Source organism: Bufo gargarizans, chromosome 1 (assembly GCF_014858855.1).
Source record: "Bufo gargarizans isolate SCDJY-AF-19 chromosome 1, ASM1485885v1, whole genome shotgun sequence".
Lineage (NCBI taxonomy): Eukaryota > Metazoa > Chordata > Amphibia > Anura > Bufonidae > Bufo > Bufo gargarizans.
The window spans coordinates 402759163-402785037 of record NC_058080.1 but is presented as its reverse complement, the minus strand read 5'-3'; the positions used below and the strand labels follow the sequence as shown (position 1 = coordinate 402785037).

Genomic DNA, 25875 nt, shown 5'->3' with positions numbered 1-25875 from the left:
CTGGTTAATGTGTAAAGACAAGATCAGTTTGCCTCTGGAATTTTAATTTTTATTGCTAACCATGATCATTCACCATCATGTTGAATAAGCTTTAAAAGTGTTGTGCCAAGTTTAGAAATGATCCCCTATCCACAGTTATCCCCTATGGCTGGGATCCTCATTGATCCTGAGAATAGGGTTTTAGCCAAATCTGTTTTTATTGAATAATAAAAGCACTTACTGTACAAACAGTGATAAGTCTCACCAATTTACATCAGTGCAAAAGGTCGATTGTATATCATCACATTAACACAATTCAATATAATTTAGGCTTCCAGGGCATTAGCCCGACAATACAGGCAGGTAAGGGTACACAAACGTATCTAGGTATCCTGATACCACCAAGTGTATGCATAAAGCCATTTGGTACAAATATAAGTGAACAAAATTACACAGACGGTAACACAATACAAGACATAAAAACACAAAAAACACAATGGTCCTGTCATATAAAGCTTCCCAATGTGCTCCAAGACATCCAGGTGTTGGATTCAATGAATATACTTGAAGTCATGCTTGAGAGGTTCGGTCAGAATCCAAACAGGCGTCCAACCTGTTCCTTTCTCTAGTCCCCACTTGCTTAGAGTGATTGGAGCGAATCTAAAGGGCAGGCTTATTCTCCCAGCAATTAACCCTTAAAGGTCTCCTCTGTATCCCTCTTCTTAACATATTTGATCCATGGTTCCCAGACCTGTAGATATTTATCCCTAGTGTTGTAAGTCCACCCCACTAATTCTTCCATTCTGCACATATCGCTCATTTTCTCATGCCACATCTTAAGGGACGGTGGGTCTTCATCTTTCCATTTCATAGGCACTAACAACTTAGCAGACAATCAGCTTTTCAATACCGTCCCAAAACTCCTTCAGACTCTGACAGATCCTTTATCCCCCCCCCCCCCGCCACCCGCCACATCTCCAACATAGATCATTCGGCGCCAGTCCCATTTTGAATAACAGCTCAGGAGTTCTGTACCATTTAGTAAGGATTTTTAGGGAGTTTTCTTGGGTCAGGATACATTTAGAGAACCCATGTGAATGGGTCAAAATAAAGCCCTTTTCTCCATCATCCAATATGCAGTTCAGCTCTTTCTCCCAGGCGCTAACATAAGAGGGTATACCATCGTTCTTGTCTCTCAACAATTGCGTGTAGATAAGCGAGATGCATTTCGGAGGTGTTTTGGGAAGCAGAGTATACGTTTCTAACCAAGTGGGATCCGCAAGAGGGACAAGCTTAGATTTTTTTTAACTTGGCACCCGTAATCTCAAAATCTCTTGCTTGCAAAAAATCCCACTTTGTGCTATCTCCACCAGTGAAGGACGCATAATAATCCTTCTGATGGGTGGTTCTCACAAGGTCCCCTAACACTATCCCCGGCAGAGAGTTCCAGATGGGGCCAGATTCTACATACGATTTGTTTAGTATCTGGGGCAGCATTCTAAGTGGAGTCAGAGGTGACAGTTTTCCCCTCCCCATGTTAAGCGCCTCTGTTCTACTGCATGCAATCACAGTGCTTTTCGTGATGACGCTAATCAGGGAATCCTTATCCGTTTTTTTGAAAGGGAACCACAACATGTAGTCTGCTGAGTTTCCCATTAGGGCACGCTCCATCTCCACATGCAATGGTGGGGGTGTGAGCCCCACCAAGGCAATCCATCTCTCCAGGTGTATGGCTTGTACATATTGCTCTACATCAGGGAGTGATATGCCCCCCTGTTTCCTTCTCCTAGTGAGCAGTCCAAATGGAAGTCTAGCCCTTTTGCTCGCCCAGAGGTATCTCCCTATTATCCGTCTGATCTTAGCCAGGTAATTGGCCGGTAAGTGCAATGGAAGAGATCTTAGGGTGTATAACAGCTGAGGCAGTATGTAAGCTGTAATCACATTTTTCCTCCCTAGCCAAAAAAGGAATGGCAGAGAACTTTTTGTAAGGAAAGTTTCAATCTTATTTAGCAGAGGAGGGAAATTTAGTCTAAACAGCAGACCCGGATCATTAGCTATATTAATTCCCAAGTATTTAATGGAAGTTGGTGGCCACTTGAAGAGTGTCATCCTCCTAAGTCTAAGCTGTTGCGCAGGGGAGAGGGATATACCTAATGCTTCGGATTTATCCAGGTTGATCTTAGTTAGACAGTGTTCCGAACTGCTGGAAAATTGTCAAAACCTCGCTCATAGCGTTCACAGGGTCAGTCAACATAAGGAGTAAATCATCAGCGAACGCTGCCATTTTGTGGATGAACGTGCCCAAGCGCAGCCCCTGTATAGCAGAATTTTGTCTAAATTTTAGAAGTAAAGTCTCTAAAGTGAGTATAAAGAGTGTGGGAGATAGGGGGCATCCCTGCCGCGTGCCATTGCGTATCAAGAAGGAGTCCGACAGAGTCCCATTCACCATGACGCATGCTGACGGCGACGAGTATAGTGAAAATATGGCATCAATAAACTGTTCTGGAAAGCCAAATGCCTCCAGTGTACTACGCATGTACAGCCAGCTGACTCTGTCGAACGCCTTCTCCGCATCTGTACCCAGGAGTACCATCGGGACTCGATTCTTCTTAGCATGGCAAACAGCATGGACTACCCTACTAACATTATGTCTCCCCTCCCGTCCCGGGACGAACCCCACTTGCTCCTCCCCCACAAGCCCAGGCAGAAGCTTAGAAATCCTAGCACTAAGCAATTTCGCCCACCACTTCAAGTCAGTATTAAGCAGGGAAATTGGCCTGTAGCTTCCACATGCTTCTTGGTCTTTCCCCTCCTTATGCATCACTGATATATGCGCTGCCTGAGCCTGTGGGGGAAGAGTCTCCCCTCTGAGTAGAGAGTTGCACAAGCGGACAAAGTAAGGGATGAGGATCTCTCTGAACTTTTTATAATAAGCAATGGGGAACCCATCCGGACTCGGGGGACCTCCCAGACGGAATGGTATCTAGAACTCGTGCCACCTCCTCTGCAGTGAAAGGCTTCAGTAACTCAAGGCTATTTGCCTCTGAAACTGATGGAATCTTAATGGAGCGTAAAAACTCCTTAATCTGCAAGGCTATATCGGGGCAAGGACCAGTGTCCTTCAAGTTATATAGGGACCCATAAAACTTACAGAACTCCTTCGCTATGGCCGGCGTATTGGTGAGTCTATTACCATCTGAGGATTTTATTGCCTGAATGAATGATTTATCTCTCTGATGCTTTAAAAGAGCGGACATTAGTTTGGAGCTCTTATTACCGTGGAGGTAATGTTTAAAGCGCAGGGCCTAGGGGCATACAAATTAGCCATAGTGACCGTTAACTTAAGGAGTTTCCCTTTGACCAACAGGTATCTGCCTTCCGGATCTGCCATTGTAGCTGACATTTGAAACGGGACATTCTTCCTCACACCTACAGAGACGCCCCTGGAGGCTGATGAGTGGGACGCATGATACCATATGGGAAATTGCTTGCTGATCACATTAGGTACATGCATATGTCTGAAGCGAGTCTCCTGTATAAAGGCTATATTAACACGTTCTTTCTTTAAGATGTGGTACAACTGACTCCTCTTTTGAGGGATATTAGCGCCATTAATATTTAGGGAGTATATTTTCACTTCAGCCATATCCAAGGAAGCGGTTATCTAGAAGATTAGCATTACAAAGGATGTCGAGCAAGACAGGACTTAAACAACAACAACAGTTAACAGTGAATATGAACATAACAAATGGGCTAAAGAGCCCGATGGTGCCTCGCGACGCTATAAAGCACACTCTGGCCAAGTAAACATGGCCAGTGGGGGGGTGACACGTGTGGAGAAGTCACAGGACCCATCTCCATCCACCCGGCCTATCAGGCCAATAATAAAAGAATACCCATAGTTATATCATAAAGCAACCTAAAGAACCATGGGTTAACATATGAGGTGGTGGTTGTCAGGCCAAAAGGAAAGAGCCACTTCACAGGGAGTTTCTTCTCCCTTAAGGCATTGGTTAGTGGGCGAAAGACTCTCCGTTTCGCCAGCGTGCTGGCCGCTAAGTCCTGGAAGAATAAGATTTTATGTTCATCCAACAGAATGTCTCCGGCCTCTCTTGCAGCTTTAAGCAAGGCCGCGGTAGTTCATGAGAGCGCAAACCACATCCCTGGGAGGTTCTGTGGCCGGCGGTTTTGGCCACAGGGCTCTATGGGCGCGCTCAATAACAATGGTGTCTGCGCGCTCTTTGCCCACCAGCAACTCAAACAAATGGCGCACTGTAGGCGTCAGCTCTTCTGTGGTAACCGACTCAGGGATGCCTCTCAAGCGGATGTTCTTGCATCGGCCTCTGTTCTCCTGGTCCTCCAGGTATAAGAAAGCAGTGTTCACCTGTTTGCAGACCGATGCCAGTTGCGACTGCATCCCTGCACTGTGCTGAGTCATGAGGGAATGTGAGTCCTCCAGGGCCTCAACTCTGTGGCCCATATGCAGGACCTCTGTTTTAATGTCCGATAGCTCTTTCAGGACTGGGGACAAAGCTTTGTTCAGCGATTGCGCTAGCGACTGCTGCAGGAAGGCTCTGGTGATCGGTAAGGAGTCACGCTCCCCTTGTATTTCAGAGCAGGCATCTGAGCTGTCACCATCAGAGTCGCCTTCCCGCGTCTCCACAGCAGGAGTATGCCGCGCTGCCTTACCCCGCTCCGGCTGAGACGAAGAGGTCTTTTTACTGAGGTATTTGCTCATGTCGCTTTGCGAGCTTTTCAGTTTCGGGGTGCTCTCCACCTCTCCCCCTCTCCCCTCTTGTCTTCCCCATAATCCCGTCAGGTAGCTATGAAAAAGGCTAAAAGGCCGGGCTTGTGGAGAGGAGCTCAGACGCACACGTCCTCCACCATGCTCAGTCGGCTCCGCCCCCCTGAGAATAGGGTTTTGTTCCCCCAATCTGATGAAGCCCTACCATTCCATTAATTTTCTATGTGACCGAGAGAAATCGCCAAGTGCTGCACTCTCCTATCTCCGATGGTCCTATGGAGGATGAGTGGAGTGGCATGGTGCATGCCCGACCTGCCGCTCCATTATATCAGGGGACCCCTATTCTTGGGATAGGTGAGGTTACAAGTGGTCAGACCCCCAGCAGTCAGTAAGTTATCCCCTATCCTTTAACATATAAATATGAGGACAGCCAGGTATAATTGAAATACCTTATGGCAGTCCTAAGTACATACTATATACTAGTAATACTATATACAGTAAACCACCAAATTTGTGGCTGCTTGTAGCCTCCCCTGGCAATACCAGCTGATCACTGTTTAAGGCTAGGTCTACGCTGCGACTTTTTGTAGCACACATAATTGATTTTAACTTTTAAAGTACAGCTGCAGTCCAAATGAACGTATTTAGTTGAATGCAATCTTATGGACTGCAGCTGTAGTTCAATAGTTAAAAATCAATAATTTGCGCTACAAAAAGTTGCAGTGTAGCCCAGGCCTAAATGGTTTTTATTTGTTACATACTGCATAAGGTACATTTTTAGCAGGATAGGCGATAAATATCTGATCGATGGCAGGGGGCTCCTGAGCCCACTGTTCTTTCTCATTGCACAACTGCATGGACTGGTGGCCACATATGCTGCTCCACTCAGCATCGATGAGGTAGATGGAAACAGCCGGGTACAGTACTTTGTCATGCAGCGGGGAGGAACAGGGACAATTACACAATTATCACCCATCCTGTGCGGTAACCCCTTTAAGAAAATATATGCATCAATGCACATAACTGAGAGGGACCAAGTTTAATCATAGGCAAAATGTCCAGCCTTAGGGTCCATTCACACGTCTGCAAATGGGTCCGCATCCGTTCCGCAATATTGGGAACGGGTGCGGATCCATTAATTCTCAATGAGGCAGAACGGGATGCGGAGAGCACACTATGTGCTCTATGCATCCGCATTTCAGGAGCGCGGCCCAGAACTTCAAGGACGCATAGGCAGTTCTATGGGGGTGCCGGCCGGGTGTTTTGCGGATCCGCAATACACCACGGATGTGTGAATAGACCCTTATGGTCAGCTTATGTCAATGAGGTGACTGAGATTTGGTCAAATAGAAGGAATCACATTTATCTAATAAACTGACCTTATATATGCCCACTACATATAGCAGTGCTATTAATTTGAAAGGCAAAACTGAACAGAATTATTGCTAAATTAATTCAATCTAAATTATTACAAAAAACATATATCCATGTTTAACACTGAAAGACGGGGATAATGTTAATCTATACTCAAATTAAACAGAATACCATAAATAAATCTATGTTATGTACATTTATGCCCTCTAGTTGCTGAATGGATAGGAGTACATCAAGTATTCACAAGTTTAAAAATTACTATAATGACCTTGGACTTCTGAAATATTATCAAAAGGAACATATATTGAAACATGGCTGACCATTATGAAAAGCTTATATTATGTCCAACCAAAAAGAAAACAGATATGCTGGAAGGAGGTATTTATAGAACAATTAAATGTGTAGATTTAATCTTGGGAGGACTCAATGCGTCTTAAGAGCTTTCCCTTTCAAACTGTATTGTGCTGCGATTTCTTACATGACAGTAAGAAGTGTTACATAACAGGCTGTTCTCTTCTAAATGTAGAATTTGATGGACATACCGGGACGCTGCCTTCATATTATGACATTCACATCTGTGTAATAATAGTCAGATTGATTGACTCTTTGTTACATATAGCAGTGCTGTTGATTTGAAAAACTGAGCAGAATTATTTAAAAAACCATATACTGTATCCATGTTTAAAAGGTAGCCTGTCATACTAAACCTGGTGTATGCCGCAGGCAGCATGCTATAGAGCAGCAGGAGCTGAGCTATATATTAGTATAACTTGTATTTTATTCATTTATATTCCTGCCCATTCTGGGCTTTGAAGTCACGAAGGTGGGCCTATCAGTCATTGACAGCTATCTCTGTATATACAGTCATAGAAGGAAAACGGTCAGTCACCGATAGGACCGTCTGCTTGACTTCAAAGCCCAGAATGAGCAGGAATGTAAATGACTAAAATACAAGTTATACTGAATCTTTTCCCATAAAACTATATATTAACCTGTTAAGCTCCTACTGCTCTATAACAGCTGCCTGTACGTTATTTTTAATTGTTAAAGGTTCCCTTTAACTAACAAAGAAAGGAGCAGAGAAAGTGAAGACAGTGATAACTAGAACATGTTACCTGTTTTTGGCCACAAAGCATTGACGGCAATTTCCCCCTTAAATTCTTCGGCCATCCCTAAAACACACATGGACATTCCATACTTTGCCATAGTGTACGCTAAAAGAAAAAAATTGAGTCCTTGAAATTGAGAGACTGTTAATGAGCACATACATATAGAGCAGATAGAAAGACCAGTGACCACAGCACACGTTCTAGATGATTTCCGTTATATCCATCAGGTCATACTACCGATTCCTTGGCCTCTCTGATGTGATGTACGTTACGTTATACATACGTGTACTGATTTATTTAGACCACTGGCATACCATCCTGGAGGCACACAATCATTGCCAGCCTAAAGATGGACATTGCCATACATATGCTGCCATTTTCATAATAAATGCATTTTCTTATTTGCCACATCATAATGCTGATGTTCATTAATGAATGGACAATTTCTAAAGACCATGGAAAGCCATGGAAATCTGTAGGATTGGCTAGTTGCTATAAACTGTCCAACTAGAACTTACCACAGTGATTTTTGAACCAGACTGGGTTCAGGTTCAGAGGAGGGCTGAGATTCAGGATATGTGCTACTTTGCTTCTTTTCAAGTAAGGGATGCAGACTTTTGATCTGAGTAATAAGTAAATAAGTGAAATTACAAATTTAATGGGAAAACCAAGCAAAATAGATAACATACATACAGATATAGGATTTATTTCAGTGGTACAGCTAGAAGGGGTTCTAAGGTTGCAGTTGTACCTCAGCTCTGGTGCCCTGTGGGCGGAAAGAACAGTCAACTTCTCCTTGTGGTTGGTGGTCCTATCCAGGGAATATGTTGTCATTTGAGATATCAATGTTAAAGGGAGATTTTCCAGGATTTTCATATTAATGGCCTATCCTCAAGATAGGTCATCAATAGGAGATTGGTGGGGTTCGACACCCGTCACACCAGCTAATCAGCTATTAGGTCCAGTAAAAGACACGGCCTCCTCGTGGCTCACCAAGCACAGTGCAGTCCATTTGATAGTGACTGTACTTGGTATACAAGCTCAGCTCCATTCACTTGAATGGGTTGAGCTGTGCCTAGGCCATGGGACCCATTAAAGTTATGTCACATGGCCTAGGAAGAGGCATCTTCATACAGCTGATCAGTGGAGGTGAAGGGAATCCTGAGCATAGGCCATCAATATAAAAATACGGAAAACCCCTTTGAACTTTTAAAGGATTGTAGGGTTTGTGATAAATGTTACAAGCTTAAAGGAATTGTCCAGGATTAGACAGGTAAAGTATGGTTTTTGGAAGGAAGCAGTCATGTTATTGTAACCCGCCATAAACCCTTTAGCAGCTTTCCAACTAGGCATAGTATGTATCCAACATTTATCTTACCCCAGTCCCACATTAATAAGTCTGTTTGGCATTGAGGATTAAGTGCCTATCCTCATGGCGGGTGTTACTGTGGAATTTTGGCGTGGACAGCCCTCACCTCTTCCTCCCATTGAAATGCATGGGAGACAGAAAGGACACAGCTCCCGACAGGTTTTTGGTTGAATTTTCGCACGGCTGTCTGCACCAAAATCCGCAGTAAAATCTGTTGTGTGAACAGGCCCTTAATCTACTACCAACCACTGCTGGTACCGATTATCACTGGGGAAGCAAGTGTTTGGACTGGTGAATATATAACTTGTCCGATAGGTTTCCCTTAAGTGCAAGGCTGTGTGAACAGAGTGCAATCTTTGCTTTTCAACTGTATCCTTAGCAAAAGGAAACCCTAAAGAAAAGACTTATACTTCTTAAAAAGGGTTTCCAGTACTTTAAAGGGGATATCCCGTTAAAATAACTTATGTCCTTATTCAAAGGATAGGGAAAACGTGTTTGTTCGGTGGAGGTCTGACTCGGGGGGCCCCCGCTAATCACAAGAACAGGGGTCCATGTTCTCCTGTTAGATTGTATTAGCAGACACAAAGCCTTTACTGTAAAATACGCAAACCACTTCTCTAGTAATAGCGGTTACATGCTGCTGCAGTAGCTGTTACCACTAGGGGTGAATCGAACGCGTTTCCTCCTTTTTATATATCTACGGAAAAAAAAAAAATTCTGATTGTCAGAAAAGGCACTCTCTCTCACCGACTGTCGCCATAAACAATCACTTTTAAATTAGTTTGGCAAAACAAACCATTACCCTGGGTTCACACCTGAGCGTTTTACAGCGCGTTCAAACGCGCTGTAAAACGCTTAACACATGAAGACCAATGCTTCCCTATGGGAAGGGTTCACACCTGGGCGTTTTACAGCGCGTACGAACGCGCTGTAAAACGCCCGACGCTCAAACAAGTACTTGAGCTTCTTTGGGGCGTTTTGACGCGCGTTTGTGGCCATAGGACACTGCAGTCAATGACACAAACGCGCGTCAAACGCGCGTTTACTATTACAAAAAACGCGCATAAAAACGCTCGTAAAACGCGCGTTTGAGGAACGCTTAGGTGTGAACCCAGGGTTATGGCAAACCAGGATAAGCTGGGCTCCTGCATAGGCCTGCATGGTTCTGGGGCTGCATTGAAGTAAGTGGAATGTATTTTTCATGGCTTTGTGCTTATTTCATTACACATGAGGCCTATGCATCATTTGTATCTGCATTTTACAAATGACAGTATTTTTTTTTAAATCAAGGACGCTACAAAACTCAAAAGAATAAAACACATCATGTGTGTCAAATACATTGTACTAATGTAAAGTACAATCATTCCACAAAAAATAAGCCCTCACACAGCTGTATGGAAAACAATAAAGGGGTTTTATGGTGCAAGTAGTAGAACATAATAAAAACGACTGTATTTTGCGCCCTATAAAGCACACCTAGGTTTTAGAGAAGGACAATAAGAAAAAATGTTTTCATTAGATCTCAGATCAGACCCCCAATGTTAATAAGGTCTCAGCTCACAGCCCCAGACCCCCAATGTTAACAAGACCCTCAATCAGACCGCTTATCAAACCAACATCCCCCAGAGGAAGGCATTACTGCCGAAACGCACGTCGGGGTACGTGGCTCTCCTGAGTTGGACAGATTTCTATCTCTATGGGTATGTTACTTTATATGTGAGGCTACTTTTTGTTACAACCATCATCTTCTTTATGGCATAATTAGCTACTTTGTGCATGCTACGGGTGCATCTCCCGGATCCCCGTTTTTACTTAGTGGATGCGGGTGTCTGGGTGATTCCTCCCTGTCATCTCTTTCTATACATGGCTTTATTGAAAGTACTGGCAATAACCTTATTTGCCGTATGATATTTTTGTGCATGCCTACACATACATACAGAGTCTGTTTCTTCATCTATGAGACGGCTGACACTGTGTATGGGTATGGGACCATTTAAGTAAATGATTGCCCTTTATATGTGGGACTATCTAAGCGATCGATTGCTATGTGCATGTATGTCTTCGCGTGTTACAGTGCATAGTATAAAATGCGATGTGAACCCAATCTTAAATGATCTGCATCCAATTCATTAAAGGGTGTATTAACCCCTTAAGGACCAGGCTCATTTTCACCTTCAGGACCAGGCCATTTTTTGCAAACCTGACCAGTGTCACTTTAAGTGCTCATAACTTTAAAACGCTTCGACTTACCCAGGCCGTTCTGAGATTGTTTTTTCGTCACATATTGTACTTCATGACACTGCTAAAATTGGGTCAAAAAAGTTAATTTTTTTGCATAAAAAAATACATTTTTTACCAAAAATTTTGAAAAATTAGCAAATTTCAAAGTTTCAGTTTCTCTACTTCTGTAATACATAGTAATACCCCCAAAATTGTGATGACTTTACATTCCCCATATGTCTACTTCATGTTTGTAGCATTTTGGGAATGATATTTTATTTTTTGGGGATGTTACAAGGCTTAGAAGTTTAGAAGCAAATTTTGAAATTTTTGAGAAATCTTCAAAATCCCACTTTTTATGGACCAGTTCAGGTTTGCAGTCATATTGTGAGGCTTAGATAATAGAAACCTCCCAAAAATGACCCCATTCTAGAAACTACACCCCTCAAGGTATTCAAAACTGTTTTTTCAAACTTTATTAACCCTTTAGGTCTTCCACAAGAGTTGATGGCAGATGGAGAAACAATTTTGAAATTTCTATTTTTTGGAAAATTTTCCAATATAATCAATTTTTTCCAGGAGTAAAACAAGGGTTAACTGCCAAACAACACTCAAAATGGGTTGCCCTGATTCTGTAGTTTGCAGAAACACCCCATATGTGGTCGTAAACTACTGTTTGGCCGAACGGTAGCACATAGAAGGAGGGGAACACCATATGGGTTTTGGAAGGCAGATTTTGCAGGACTGGTTTTGTTTATACCATGTCCCATTTGAAGCCCCCTGTTGCACCCCTAGAATAGAAATTTCAAAAAAGTGACTCCATCTAAGAAAGTACACCCCTCAAGGTATTCAAAACTGGGTTTACAAACTTTGTTAACCCTTTAGGTGTTCCACAAGAGTTAATGGCAGATGGAGAAACAATTTTGAAATTTCTATTTTTTGGAAAATTTTCCAATATAATCAATTTTTTCCAGGAGTAAAACAAGGGTTAACTGCCAAACAACACTCAAAATGGGTTGCCCTGATTCTGTAGTTTGCAAAAACACCCCATATGTGGTCGTAAACTACTGTTTGGCTAAACGGCAGGACATAGAAGAAGGGGAACGCCATACGGTTTTTGGAAGGCAGATTTTGCTGGACTGGTTTATTTACACCATGTACCCTTTCAAGCCCCCTGATGCACCCCTAGAGTAGAAACTCCATAAAAGTGACCCCATCTAGGAAACTACGGGATAAGGTGGTTGTTGTTTTGGGACAATTTTTGGGGTAAATTAGATTTTTGGTTGCTCTATATTACTCTTTTTTGAGGCAATGTAACAAAAAAATTTAATTCTAAAATTGTTTCTACATTCGCTATTTAGTTTTGTGGAACACCTAAAGGGTTAACATAGTTTGTAAAGTAATTTTTGAATACCTTGAGGGGTGTAGTTTCTTAGATGGGGTCACTTTTTTGGAGTTTCTAGTCTAGGCTACATCAGGGGGGGGCTTCTAATGGGACATGGTGTAAAAAAAAAAAACTGTCCATCAAAATCTGCCTTCCAGAAACCGTATGGAGTTCCCTTCGTTCTATGCCCTGCCGTGCGGCTATATAGCCATTTACGACCACATATGGGGTGTTTCTGCAAACTACAGAATTGGGGCAATAAATGTTTAGTTTTGTTTGGCTGTTAACCCTTGCTTTATTACCGGCAAAATGGATTTAAATTTAAATTTTGCCCAAAAATAGGTGTTTTGGCACCGTTTTTATTTTATATTTTTAACACCGTTCATCCGAGGCGTTTGGTAAAAAGTTATTTTTATAGCGACGACTTTTACGCACGCGACGATGCCCAATATGTATGGCTCTCAGACTTTGGAGACACTAAGCAGGCATCCTAAAACTGCGGCCCTCCAGATGTTGTAAAACTACAATTCCCACCATGCCCTGATGATGGCTGTAGGTTGTCTGGGCATGCTGGGAGTTATAGTTTTACAACATCTGGAGGGCCGCAGTTTGAGGATGCCTGCACTAAAACTAATATTTTTTGGGGAAAGAAAAATTGTTTTCGTGTCTCCAAAGTCTGAGAGCCATAGTGTTTTATGTTCTCTAGTGAACTGTTGGGGATTATAAAAATTTAGTACTCCATGGAAGTGTGATACTCCCTGAAGCAATCGATAATGCAGAGGCCCGGATGATCGGGGCACGTGTCACATTGAGTTGTGGTGTCCTTCCGTATCCCCCTCTTGTGACACACTCTGCACTTTTTTTGGGTTCGTCCCTTCTTTCCAGTATGGGGGACCACACCTGGAAAGTGTTGGCCAGGGACGATCCGGGCGCCTCCAGTTCCCGAGGTACTCCGGCCTGCTCTTTCCCGGTCCGAAAAGATCAGGTCTTTGAGGACTGCCTCATAGAATTGGAGGAATGTCCCTGTGCTGCCAGCGCTTCGGGATAGTACAAAAGAGTTGTACATGGCAACCTGCACCATGTAGACCGCAACTTTTTTGTACCATGCCCGGGTTTTGCGCATGGCGTTATATGGCGTGAGGACTTGATCAGAGAGATCAACTCCTCCCATATACCGATTGTAGTCGACGATACAATCGGGCTTGAGGACCGTTGCCGCGGTACCTCGCACAGGGACTGGGGTGGTGCTGTTACCGTGGATTGTGGACAGCATAAGGACATCCCTCTTGTCCTTATACCTGACCAGCAACAGGTTTCCACTGGTAAGTGCACGGGTCTCACCCCTGGGGATAGGTACCTGGAGGGGGTAGGCAGGGAGGCCGCGTTGATTTTTCCGCACGGTCCCACAAGCGAACGTGGATCTGGCGGCAAGGGACCTGAACAAGGGAATGCTGGTATAAAAGTTGTCCACGTACAAGTGGTAACCCTTATCCAGCAGTGGGTACATAAGGTCCCACACGAGTTTCCCGGTAACACCCAGAGTGGGGGGACATTCTGGTGGTTGAATCCGGGAATCTCGCCCCTCGTACACACGAAATTTGTAAGTGTACCCTGAGGTACTCTCACAAATTTTGTATAGCTTCACGCCATACCTCGCCCGCTTTGTGGGAATGTATTGGCGGAAACTGAGTCTCCCCTTGAACGCAACGAGAGACTCATCAACCGCGACCTCCCTTCCAGGTACGTAGGCCTGCTGAAATGTGGCCCCAAAGTGATCGATGACCGGCCGTATCTTGTACAGCCGGTCATAGGCAGGATCACCTCGGGGTGGACATGCTGCATTATCGGAATAATGCAGACATTTCCGGATGGCCTCAAACCGGTGACGTGTCATGACCATACTGTACAGTGGGGTCTGGTACAGGACGTCCCCACTCCAGTATTGCCTGACACTGGGTTTTTGGACTAGACCCATATGCAGCACGAGGCCCCAAAATGTCCTCATCTCGGCTGCACTGACCGGCGTCCAGCCACCGGGTCTAGCCAAAACTGAGCCTGGGTTTTGAGCGACGAACTGTTGGGCGTACAGATTCGTCTGCTCCACCATCAAATTCACCAGTGGGTTACTGAAAAAAAAACTAAAAAAGTCTATTTCAGTAAACCCCACTGTGGGAATCTGGATTCCAGGATTGCCAGCGAAATCCGGAATCTCAGGCTCAAAGTCCACTGGGGGACACCAGCTAAGTTCATCGGCAGGGGGCTCCGGTGAACTTATTTGGTGGGCCGGGAAACCAGTACGAACCCCAGGGCGGCTCGTACTAGGGTGGGCCACAGGATCCCTAGCATGTGTGGCCCCTGGCTCCGCCTGGCGGCGTCTCCGCTGCCTTGGTGGCTCATCGTCATCCGATGATGATGAGGAGGATGCGGATGACAAAAGGAACGTGGGGTCATCCTCATCCTCACTGGGGCTCTCAGAGTCGGAGGCAATCTGGGCATATGCCTCCTCGGCCGAGAACACCCGGCGGGCCATGGGTGTGTGTGTGTGTGTGTGCGTGTGTATGTGCGTGCGTGTAAACCTTTATTCTATGTGCGTGTGTGTGGGGGCACGGGTGTTCACGTACTAAAAAGTCCAGGCAAAAAAAATGGGCAAGTGTTAGGAAAAAAATAAAAAAATTAAAAAAAGTTCAAACTTGCTGATCAGCGGTTCAACGCTGATCAGCGGTCGGTGGGGTGGTGGGGCGGGCGATGCGCTAACAGTGGACGGACGCTAAAAAGTGCCGGCCAGTCAGCGCACGCAGAAAAAAAAAAAAAAAGTGGTGGTGGGGGAAGGGTCTGGGGTCTGAAAGTTGAAAAAAAAAAAAAGTTTGGAATAAATGTGTTTTTTTTTTTTTTTTTTTTTTCTAACTTTTCCCTTCTATCCCTGCCTAAAGGTGCCTCTCCCTCACTGACCCTAACCTACCTGGGTGGCGATGGGTGCAGGAGGGTGATGGATGCCGATTTAGGGGGACACAGGAGCTGGTGCTGGACGATGCTGCACGGTCAGGGTGCTGGACAGGAAGAGGAGGGGAGAGAGGAGCGCAGGAAGTTTGAATCTCGCGCCTCTCTCCCCTGCACCAATCAGCACCCTGGACAGCGGCGTTCAGCACCAGGGCCAGCTCCGCCTCTGCAAATCCTCGGACCGCGATTGGTGGTGTAAAATTACGCCACCGATCGCAGTCTTTTTCCGGTTCATCGGGTCACAGGACACCCGAATGGACCGGAAACGCAGAAAACCGCAGGTCTGAATTGACCTGCGGTTTTCTGCGATCGCCGATACGGGGGGGTCCAATGACCCCCCCCCTGCGTTGTTACGGGATGCCGGCTGAATGATTTCAGCCGAAATCCCGTTTCGATTAACCCCCGCGGCGCCGGAATTCAGATTTTAAGTCAGGACGTACCGGTACGTCCTCGGTCCTTAAGGACTCGGGAAATAGGGCGTACCGGTACGTCCTCGGTCCTTAAGGGGTTAAAGTACCTTTATACAAGACGATTATGGTGTAAAGTATCTTTAAAACAAGCGAAACTGCAAGATTATCGAGCAGTGTAAAAGTATCTCCCCCTCAGTATATGGAGGAGCAATAGTTATACCATTGCTCTTCTCCGTACTGAATCATTGTTTGCTGGCGGCAGATCGTGATGTCTAATCAAGTTCTCCTGCCGGCAAATTATTTAGATTGTCCAATGAACAATGATCGCTAACAAGTGTTACTGAACGCTCATTAGCGATCATCTGCCAAAAATCAGCAGGTGTAATACACCCTTAACCTCTAACCTGAATTTTGAGGGTTTCTATCTGCTATATTGTCTATTACACTGCCGGATTTTTGGGAACACGTGTTCGTTTGGCGTGTGTAAGGGATGTATTACACCTGCAGATAAGCATTAAGTCTTCCTTCCCAACAATTTCCATACAGCGATCTCCTCCACAGTATGGGGAGGAGTGATCACTAATGCCATCACTTGTCCACATACAGTATCATTGCTTGCCGGCAGCAGAACATGATTAGACGGCACGACCTGCCGCCAGCAAACAATGATTGCGTTTCCTCATTCATAGGGTAATCGTTGGCACTTTTACACAGGCAGATAATCGCTAACAAGCATTCCTACGAACGCTTGATAGAAATGATCTGCAGGTCCAATACGGCCCTAATTGTGCTACAAATGATACGCCTCGATAAGCTGCATTATTCCCAAATTGGAGTGTGTAAACCTAACTTAACTAAGGATCTCTTGTTTATTGTACAGCCTTTTGTCCCAAATAAACCAGATGCATAAACTGTATGTAAGGTTGGAAATACATGTTGCTTTTGATGCAGTGTAAGGTGCAGGAGAAGTCCTTTCTTTGGATTTCCCGTTCCTATGGAATCCACTCCTGGCTTTGCCTCAGAATTCTTCACCAAAAATGAACAAACATAGCATGTAGGGCTGCAGTAAACGATTATTTTAGAAATAGGAGTATTCTATTGATTATTTTAACGATCAATCAAGTATTCTAAAAATAAATAATTAATAGACTGTTTTCTTTTATAAAAACTCACACCCCCAGCCATCAGTCCCCAACACCTTTCATTCCCCCTGTGTGATCAGGCCAAGTGTTTCAGGTCCCCCCCAGTGCCATCAGCTCCACTCTCCTAGTGCCTTCAGCTCTCCCCCACCCCAGAGCCAGCAGCGCCGCCCCCCCCCCCACTTGTGCCAGCAGCTCTCCCCTTCTCCTCCTTACACCTGCAGTGCACAGAGTCATTGGTTGCTATGACGCTGTGCACTCCGGGCGCCCGTCCTTAGTCGCACCAACTTACCTTTCCAGCAGGGGTGCCGCCGACACTCCATCATTCCGCGCTGCTCTGCGTCTGACATCACACAGCACGTCAGGTCACAGCGTGTGTACGTTAGGCAGTCAGTGCAGCGTGGGACCATGGATGTGCTGTGGAGTGTCCGGAGGCCCCCTGCTGGAAAGGCGAGTATTGCGGTCCAGCGGGAGACCACGGAGCGGGAGTAAAAGCAAGCGCTTCACTCCTGCTCCATGGTCACGTGACACAAACAAATCTTCGATTACAAAAATTTGCATCGAGGATTTTTTTGTGTCGAATTACTCGATTCAATCGAGTAATCGTTTCAGCCCTAGTTGCATGTGTGATACTGGCCGAAGGCTAGGACGTCACTGTGATCCTACAGGGACCCTAAGCAATCAGGAAGGGAATTGTGGCGCTGAAGTGGCATGACTGGACAGGGGAGTGCAATTTTATTTTATTTTTGGCACATGTTATGGGCAAGCATTAAATCAGCTGCTAGGCCAGACAACCCCTTTAATGTAACATCTGAAAGCAGTGGATTTTGGGTCAGAATAAATGTCAATATAAATGCAAAGTGAAACTGCTAGAAAGTAGTGCAATTTTGGAAATTGGAGAGATTTATCAAAACTGGTGCAAACTAAAACTTAGTTGCCCATAGCAACAAATCAGATTACACCTTTCATTTTTCAGACCTCATTTGGAAAATGAAAGGATTAATTTGATTGGCTGCTATGGGCAACTAAGTCCGATTTGCTTTGCAACAATTTTGATAACTCTTTGCCAATACGTATTTGCAAAGAAATTTACGGTAACTGCAAGGGCTCTTCACAAGGGGCTAGCATTATTAACTTTGCACAACCCCTTTAAATGTTGATATTGCCAGAAAACCCCTTCGAGACAGAAAGGTTAGTTTCCAAGGCTATGTACACCTTTTTTTTTTTTTATATTGCATTTTACTTATTTTGGTCAGTTGGTCTTTATTAAAAATATGGAATCCCCCCCCCTGCCAGCATTACCTTATAGCAGCCCCCAGTCTGTTATTGATCATGTGTGTGAGCCAGAAATTCGATCATGCATACTTGCGAAATTATACCCGGCTGACTGCGGGAGCCCGAGACGGGATCGTGCAGTCACAAGGGGTGCACCGCACAGGCGCCATACTTGCGCGATCCCAAGGAATAGAAAATATGTAAATCACAGTCAAGAGGGGACCGGTAAGAGGCGGGCTTTATTTGATTTGAAGCAAGGAGGCTGCTGCCCCCTTGACTTCAAGCTCACAGGAAACAGAGCGCTCATGGAGATTAAAAAAGCGTTTTTCTCAAGTATGCATGATCGAATTTCTGGCTCACACACATGATCAATAACAGACTGGGGGCTGCTGTAAGGTAATGCTGGCAGTTTTATATCACTTTTGGAGGTGACAGGTTCCCTTTAAATAAGTGTTTAAACCTCTCAGTTTAGAGATAAGGGTTATTAGATGACCAGCACAAAGTAAAAGTGAATGTACCAGTCACACAGCTAGAAAAAACATTTAACCCTTTGTGACAGAATGGCTCAATATTTTTAATAAAGGCCAATTGAAAATATGATTTTAAACAAAATTGTGTAAAATGCAATCATAAACAAAAATTGCCTTCCAAGGTGTTCATGGCCTTTAAACCAGCACATTAGTCAAGAAACCTCTGTATCTCACACACCATCCTTTTAGTATAGTAAAGGTTCAATTCGATATGTCAGAGCCATGAAGATGTTGCAGGCTGCAACTGCCATCTGTACAGCTAAAACTGAAGACCTTTACGTGAAGAGGTTAAGTGACCAATATAGTGACTGATATACCCTCAAGCGTCTGGTTTCTGTACCTCCCATGATAAAACTTCTGTTACAGCCACAATTTGCTTACAGTGTGCAATTCTACAGAGGATCAAGACAGCCTAAATGAATAATCTTGATATTCTGAAAGGGTTATATAACAGGACATAGTCTTTAGCAATGTTTTAGGAACATATATAATCTGACCTGTATAATGCTGCAATAAATAGTGTAGGAGCCTGACCTGATGGCTCTGAGCCATTCTCAGAGTAATGTATTCTTAGAGATGCATAATGGAAGGCATGTGATCAGCGCGGTCTCATATGAATATATTAAATAGCACATCTAACAAGGAATTCATTTTTTTTGTTCACGTTATCTAGTGGGGCATTTCGTATACCTTTCCTTTTATTCCGATACTAAATAATGCTAAATACACTCAACGTTGAAGAGTTGTTCAAATCCATTTAATTAAATAGCAGCACTCCAGCACATTTGATCTCGGACGATTTTAGAATTCTGCACACAATGCGCTCTGGTTATTCTGATTATTTATATTGCCTTGTTCCCCCAGCTGGCAAAGGCAGCGACATATGAAACAGTGTAAAGACACTTCAGTGCATTATCATTTTAATAAATGTGTCAAAGCGCTCCACATTGTGTTTTCTAATGACGCTCTGCACACAAAAGACACCGAATTCAGATGGCAAAACGCATATAAAAAGGCTTTTTCTTCCTTAAGAAGAACACGGCTTGTTGTGAACCGTATTTAACATCTTCAAAAGATGCATTGTTTGTCAGACACAGAAGGTTAATTAACTAGAATATTTTATTTCCTGCATAGTTTAAAGAGAGGATGGTGTGAAAGCCCCAGAAAAATATGATGCAGAATTAATAGAAATCTGGACACATACTATATCAACACAATGCTGCTATACACTTACCAAAGAACCCCCCCCCAGCTAAAATGGCACTTATCAGATTTCATCTACTGCTCTATGCAGATTATTAACACTTTGGCCTAAATGTGGGCATATCTAGATAGAACAAGAGATACATGTTCTATCTAGTAGAGATTATATACACTGTACAAAAATATAAATGTAACACTTTCAGTTTTGCTCCCATTTTGCAGGAGCTGAAGTCAAAGATCTGAAACATTTTCTACATACACAAAAGACCCATTACTATCAAATATTGTTCCCAAATCTGTCTAAATCTGTGTTAGTGAGCACTTCTCCTTTGCTGAGATAATCCATCCCACCTCACGGGTGCGGCATATCAAGGTGCTCATTAGACAGCATGAATATTACAACGATGAACTGCAGTCAGGTCCAGACCCCAATGAGGACGACGAGCATGCAGATGAAGTTCCCTGAGACGGTTTCTGACAGTTTGTGCAGAAATTCTTTGGTTATGCAATCCGATTGTTGCTGCAGCTGTCCAGGTGGCTGGTCTCAGATGATCATGGAGGTGAACATGCTGGATGTGGAGGTCCTGGGCTGGTGTGGTTACACGTGATATGCGGTTGTGGTTGGATGTACTGCCAAATTCTCTGAAACGCCTTTGGAGACGGCTTATGGTAGAGAAATGAACATTCATTGCACAGGCATCAGCTCTGGTAGACATTCTTGCAGTCAGCATGCCAATTGCACTCTCCCTCAAACGTTTTGACATCTGTGGCATTGTGCTGTTTGATCAAACTGCACATTTCAGAGTGGCGTTTTATTGTGGGCAGTCTAAGGCCCACCTGTGCAATATTCATGCTGTCTAATCAGCACCTTGATATGCCACACCTGTGAGGTGGGATGGATTATCTCAGCAAAGGAGAAGTGCTCACCAACACAGATCGTTGAGTTCAGCTCATGCAAAATAGGAGCAAAACCGAAAGTGTTGCGTTTATATTTTTGTTTAGTGTAGAATGTGTTTGACATGAGACTAGCATACAAACATGCCCAACATCCTAGGCAGGATACTTTTAAAGGGTTATCTCATTACAGACTATTACAGGGAAACTCCCTTGAGAACATCCATCTGCCATAACAGGACAAATAAGCAGGAGTTTTCATAATGGAGTAACCCCTTTAACTTCGGGCTCGTGCAAACGGCCGTGATCAACCTGGAAACACAGTCCGTGCATCTGCCAGATTTCACAGGCCAACCACAGCTTCCCTGAACTGACTGTATCATAGCGTTTTATGAGTTCAGTACAAGGGATCCACAATCAGATATGAACCGACTGCATCATAAAACACTATAATACAGTCATTTCAGGGGAGCTGCCATCAGCCGGGGACATCCGGCAGACGCAAGGACTGCGTTTCCTAAGCAGCAAATTGGTTATTACTACACAGTTGAATAAATTGCATGTAAGAGATAAGAAAAATATGGTTGTTTAATTCCAGAAACTAATTTGAATAGAAAACTGCCCGTGAACAAGAGGGCGTCCGTTTCTGTAATGAAGCAGCCATGTTTTCCAAATTTAAAAAGCCAAATCACCAGCCTCAGCAGTGTATGGCAGTGGTATATGGGACATAAATGCTACAGCTAAAGCATTAGGGGTCATTTATTAAACTGCTTATAGCAACCAATCAGATTCCACCTTTCATTTTCCAAAGGAGCTGTCAGGTGGAATCTGATTGGTTGCTACGGACAACTAAGCAAGTTCTAATTTACACCGACTTGATAAATGACCCCAAATAAGTCACTGCTGCAGCCTAGCAGAGGGGACCGAGAGGTGGTGCTGGATCGGAGGGGGATGGGAAAGAGTTAAAGTTTGCCTTTGCATTTTGACAACATCCATATAGTTGGGTCATTAATTTGGAAAAGCTGTAGAACTTTATGTATATTGTTAATAAGCATTATTAAGAAAATAAAATAAAAGTAACATGCAGATAATCGCTCACACTTAAAAATATGACAATTATACTGAGACAATTTCTATATGGGAAGCAAAATATAGGCCTATTACTACGGCTTGACCTCAATATTAGTGATCACTATTACATATACAGTATTTCAATAGGAAAGCTTTCCAAGTGCTACATACGTAAGATAGGTTCCTCTAGTATTGATGCCCATCATGAGATCAACCGTTTTCATTGGAGTATCCAGAGTGCTGGTCAGGCTGATGGCGCTAGCATTATTTATCAAGATGTCTATACCTGTTTAAGTAAATGTAAAATTATACTTGTGACCAAAGCCCAGAATGAAAAAAATAAATAGGAGTAATAAAGCTAGAATAAATACATTACAAAATTACAGCTACCTTCATAAATGATTCATTTTAAAGGATGTTGATGCAAACCCCCCAAAAATAAAACCTCTATGCTCCACAAATAGGAGAAATATGACATATTCCGTGAAAGAAGTAAGAAACGGCAGATATGTCTGTACAATTGTCTTCCTGAAGCAGCTTTACCCCAATACTGTCAAAACAGATGTGATACCTCCAAATGTTTTCACCGCCTTTTCCACTGCCTGGCTGATCTGATTTTCATCTCTCACATCGACAATGCATGGTAAAGCCTTTCCACCAGCAGCTTCAACTGTGAGAAGAAAACACATGGAAGAGTCAGCACACAACCTATTGACCAGTCCTAATAGATACTAACTGCTAACAGACATTTTGTAGGAAGATGGCACTAAGCATCCATCCTAATCATATGTATGGAGTTGTAGAGAATAATGGAGTGGGCCACTATTGTTCAATAAGCTGAAACTTTCCAACCAAAAACTAAACTTTGCCACACACTGGTAAAGTAGAAGTTAGATCAGTAGCCAACAATTGGTATTTTTTATTAACTTTTAGAGAAAGACTTTTTTCCTTGTGTTGCCCTGGTGGTCATTTTTGGAAAAATGACATCATGAAGCCATATTGGTTGTCATCACGTTTGAATTAAACTTCTTAGAATCTGATGGTCAACTCTCGTTGTGTCAGCACCTTTAATCGATAGTTACGGTTTCCTAAAATCTGCTGACATATGGCCAGTATTATTTTTTTAAGTTGAAATCCTTCCTAAACAAATTTTTTTTAATTTTCTTCTCCCTGTTAACAGGTTTCTCTGCTCAAATTTAGAAAAAATAAAAACTTATTGGGCAGTATAATCTACGGTATATGTTGCACATTTTTAGCCTTGCAACCTTTCCTATATACACATGCAGTTTGTCAGTTCAGTGTGTCACAAGCAGTGATGGCCAGTTCGCAGTGTTCACCAGCGAACACATGCGGGCTGCCATCTTGACTCACAAGTCCGGCGATGCACAGGTAAGCCCTTAGCTGTGCCTGTAGCTGGTCTGAAATCAAATGTGGTCACCGGGAGCAGGCAGTTCCAAGAACAGCCTGATGAAGGCCCCCGGCGGCTGTTCTCGGAACTGCCTGCTCCCGGTGACCGCATTTGATTTCAGACCGGCTCCCGGCACAGGTAAGGGCTTACCTGTGCATCGCCGGACTTGTGAGTCAGGATGGCAGCCCGCATGTGTTCGCTGGTGAACACTGCGAACTGGCCATCACTGGTCACAAGTGTTCAGCAGTTTTCTCTGTGAAAGCCACTCAGCCTCTGATCAATCCCACTTTCAGTGACTACAGTAAGACATGTTGCCCAAAGAGGAGAATGCCTTCAATGCATTTCTAGAGAAAGGGACAATTTATCAGCATTCATTACATTTTTTATTAAAAGATAATCAGTATTGCAAATCTGGCTATACAGCGTCCCTGCTTTATCCCGTACCAGGGAACAGCTACCACCTCCTGGACCTAGCTTGTTCCTTACAATGTCTAAGATGGGAAAATTAGATGGGTAGCCCCAAGAATGCTAAATGTTGTTTCCTTAAAATGATCTAATCTAAAACCGAAGTATTTGTTCAATGCAGAACACATTTTGAGACTTACTTTCCTCAGCTGCGCTGTAGATGGTTCCTGGCAGCTTAGGGTGCGGTTCTGAAGTTTTGGCTGCTATGACCACATTAGCACCATCTTTGGCAGCTTTTAAGGCAATAGCTTTTCCAATGCCACGACTGGCACCGGTGATAAACAGAGTACATCCTGCGAGTCTCCTGTAAGAGAGAAATAAAAAATATATAATAAATATAGGGGAATAAAAACAAAAAACAAAAACGCAAGATGGTCAATGAGTTGGTCTGAAATAATGACCATTGACTGAGAATGTACTTAGGTTATTTTTGGGTCTGTTCCAGCTACTAATGGGGGAATATATATTGTATTATAATACAGTTGCAGAGCTCTGGGAAATAAAGAATAGACTTGCCATGACACCTTGCTGAGGATAGGTGGGGCTTTAGATCTGTTGTGATCACTAATGAAAAGGGGGGGGTCTATAGTGACCACTGTGTTGAGGGAGGGGCCATGAAATGTTCTGATGCTCATCTCAGAGGGGCTGTCTGGATACAGAAGGGGATATGTCCCAGTCCAGCTCTGAACCCGGACAACCCCTTTATTTCAAAATGTTCTATTCATTGCTTAGTAAAGTTTTTCATGGGATAACCCCTTTGAATCTAGTTTTTAGGCTAAATATATTTTTAAACAATGCTGTGATATTTCTTAAAAATTTTGGTCTCATTATCTATGTCAAAATATAAAAATATATATAAAATCCTGTAGTTTTTGCTCAGAGTGTGAAGCCCCATCATATACTGACATTTGTACTGTTCACTTTTCAGCAGTCAGGGTCACATTGACAAATAACACAAACACAGATAACCCAGGATCAACCATTCACAATAACACAGAACATGTCTGGAACAATACATCTATACCTAGAGTGCATGTCCCTACTGAAAAGTATGTTTATGAACTGCTGTTAGGCCAAAATTAATATAACCGTAACCATATACAGAAACAAATATCTATCAAATCTACTGAAAAATAAAATATCACGTTCATCAGTCATATAGCCTAGGCACAGCTAGTGAATGGGACTGAGCTGCAATAACAAGAACAGCCACTATACAATGGACAGCGCTGTGCTTGGCAAGCTGTGAGTGCGCCTTTTAAACCGCTGATCAGTGGGGTGGCCAGGAGTCAGACCCCCCACCAATCAGATATTCATGACCTATCCTGAGGGCAAGCAACTAATATCAAAATTTTGGACAACCCCTTTAATCTTTTCTGAGACATGGAATCTATATTATATACAATAAAATACACTGTTCTATTGCATAATATGGCTCCGCTGAAATGGTAAACCCTACATCACTGTGAAGAAGTATCACCTGCGGTTCTTCGGGGTGCTCACGAAGACTGCCTTAAACGTTAAACCACGTGCATGTGGCAGAACGGTGGATACATTGAAGATGTCATGTAAAGCACTTAAGGAAGCTTTGACCTTGCTGAACTCAAACAGGTAAAGGTAAACCTTCAGGAAAAACCTGAGCTGAATTCAATATAGTGGCAGGAAATGCTTCCTCCACCAAATTATGCAACCTCCCGCTCACTTAATCATTTCACACACTGGAAGTCAATTTTCTACAGATTGCAGCAGTTAAGGGGCAGATCTGGCTTTTACCTCACCCTGTATTTAGTTTAGAAATTGCAGTTTTTGCTCACCTCCTCTCCCAATAAAAGAGCAATCAAAATGTCCTATGTATCTGAAAATGGTACTAATGAAAACGTCAACTCATCCTGCAAAAGGACAAGCCTTCACGCAGTTCCGTTGATGAAAAGATAAAAACACAAAAAAAAAAAGTTCTGACTGACTTTGGCAACACAAAAACCAATGACTTTTTCCCTTGTGTCTATTGCACAAAAGTAGTAAAAAAATAGAACTATATAAGTTCGTAATTACTGCAATCGTACTGACCAGCAGAATAAAGTTATCGTCACTTGCACACGACCGTTGTGTTTTGCGGTCCGCAAAACAAGGATGGCGTCCGTGTGCGTTCCACAATTTGTGGAACGGCACGGACAGCCATTAATATAACTGCCTATTCTTGTCTGCAAAACGTACAAGAATAGGACAGGTTGTATTTTTTTTGCGGACCACAGAACGGAGCAAATTGCGGCACACAGCTAATTTTGTCTGCAGTTTATGACATTT

General features: G+C 43.4%; 1 protein-coding gene across 1 annotated transcript in view; it reads right to left on the bottom strand.

Annotated features, from left to right (window-relative positions):
- The window catches only part of HSDL2 (hydroxysteroid dehydrogenase like 2), a 41218-nt gene that overhangs the window by 10594 nt on the left and 4749 nt on the right, over positions 1–25875 (bottom strand). The window contains exons 3-7 of the mRNA XM_044271243.1: positions 23712–23875; positions 22270–22368; positions 21870–21984; positions 7725–7828; positions 7213–7311 (exon numbers count right to left, since the gene is read on the bottom strand). Of these exons, the coding sequence (XP_044127178.1) occupies positions 7213–7311; positions 7725–7828; positions 21870–21984; positions 22270–22368; positions 23712–23875 (581 nt within the window). The remainder of the gene's footprint in view (positions 1–7212; positions 7312–7724; positions 7829–21869; positions 21985–22269; positions 22369–23711; positions 23876–25875) is intronic.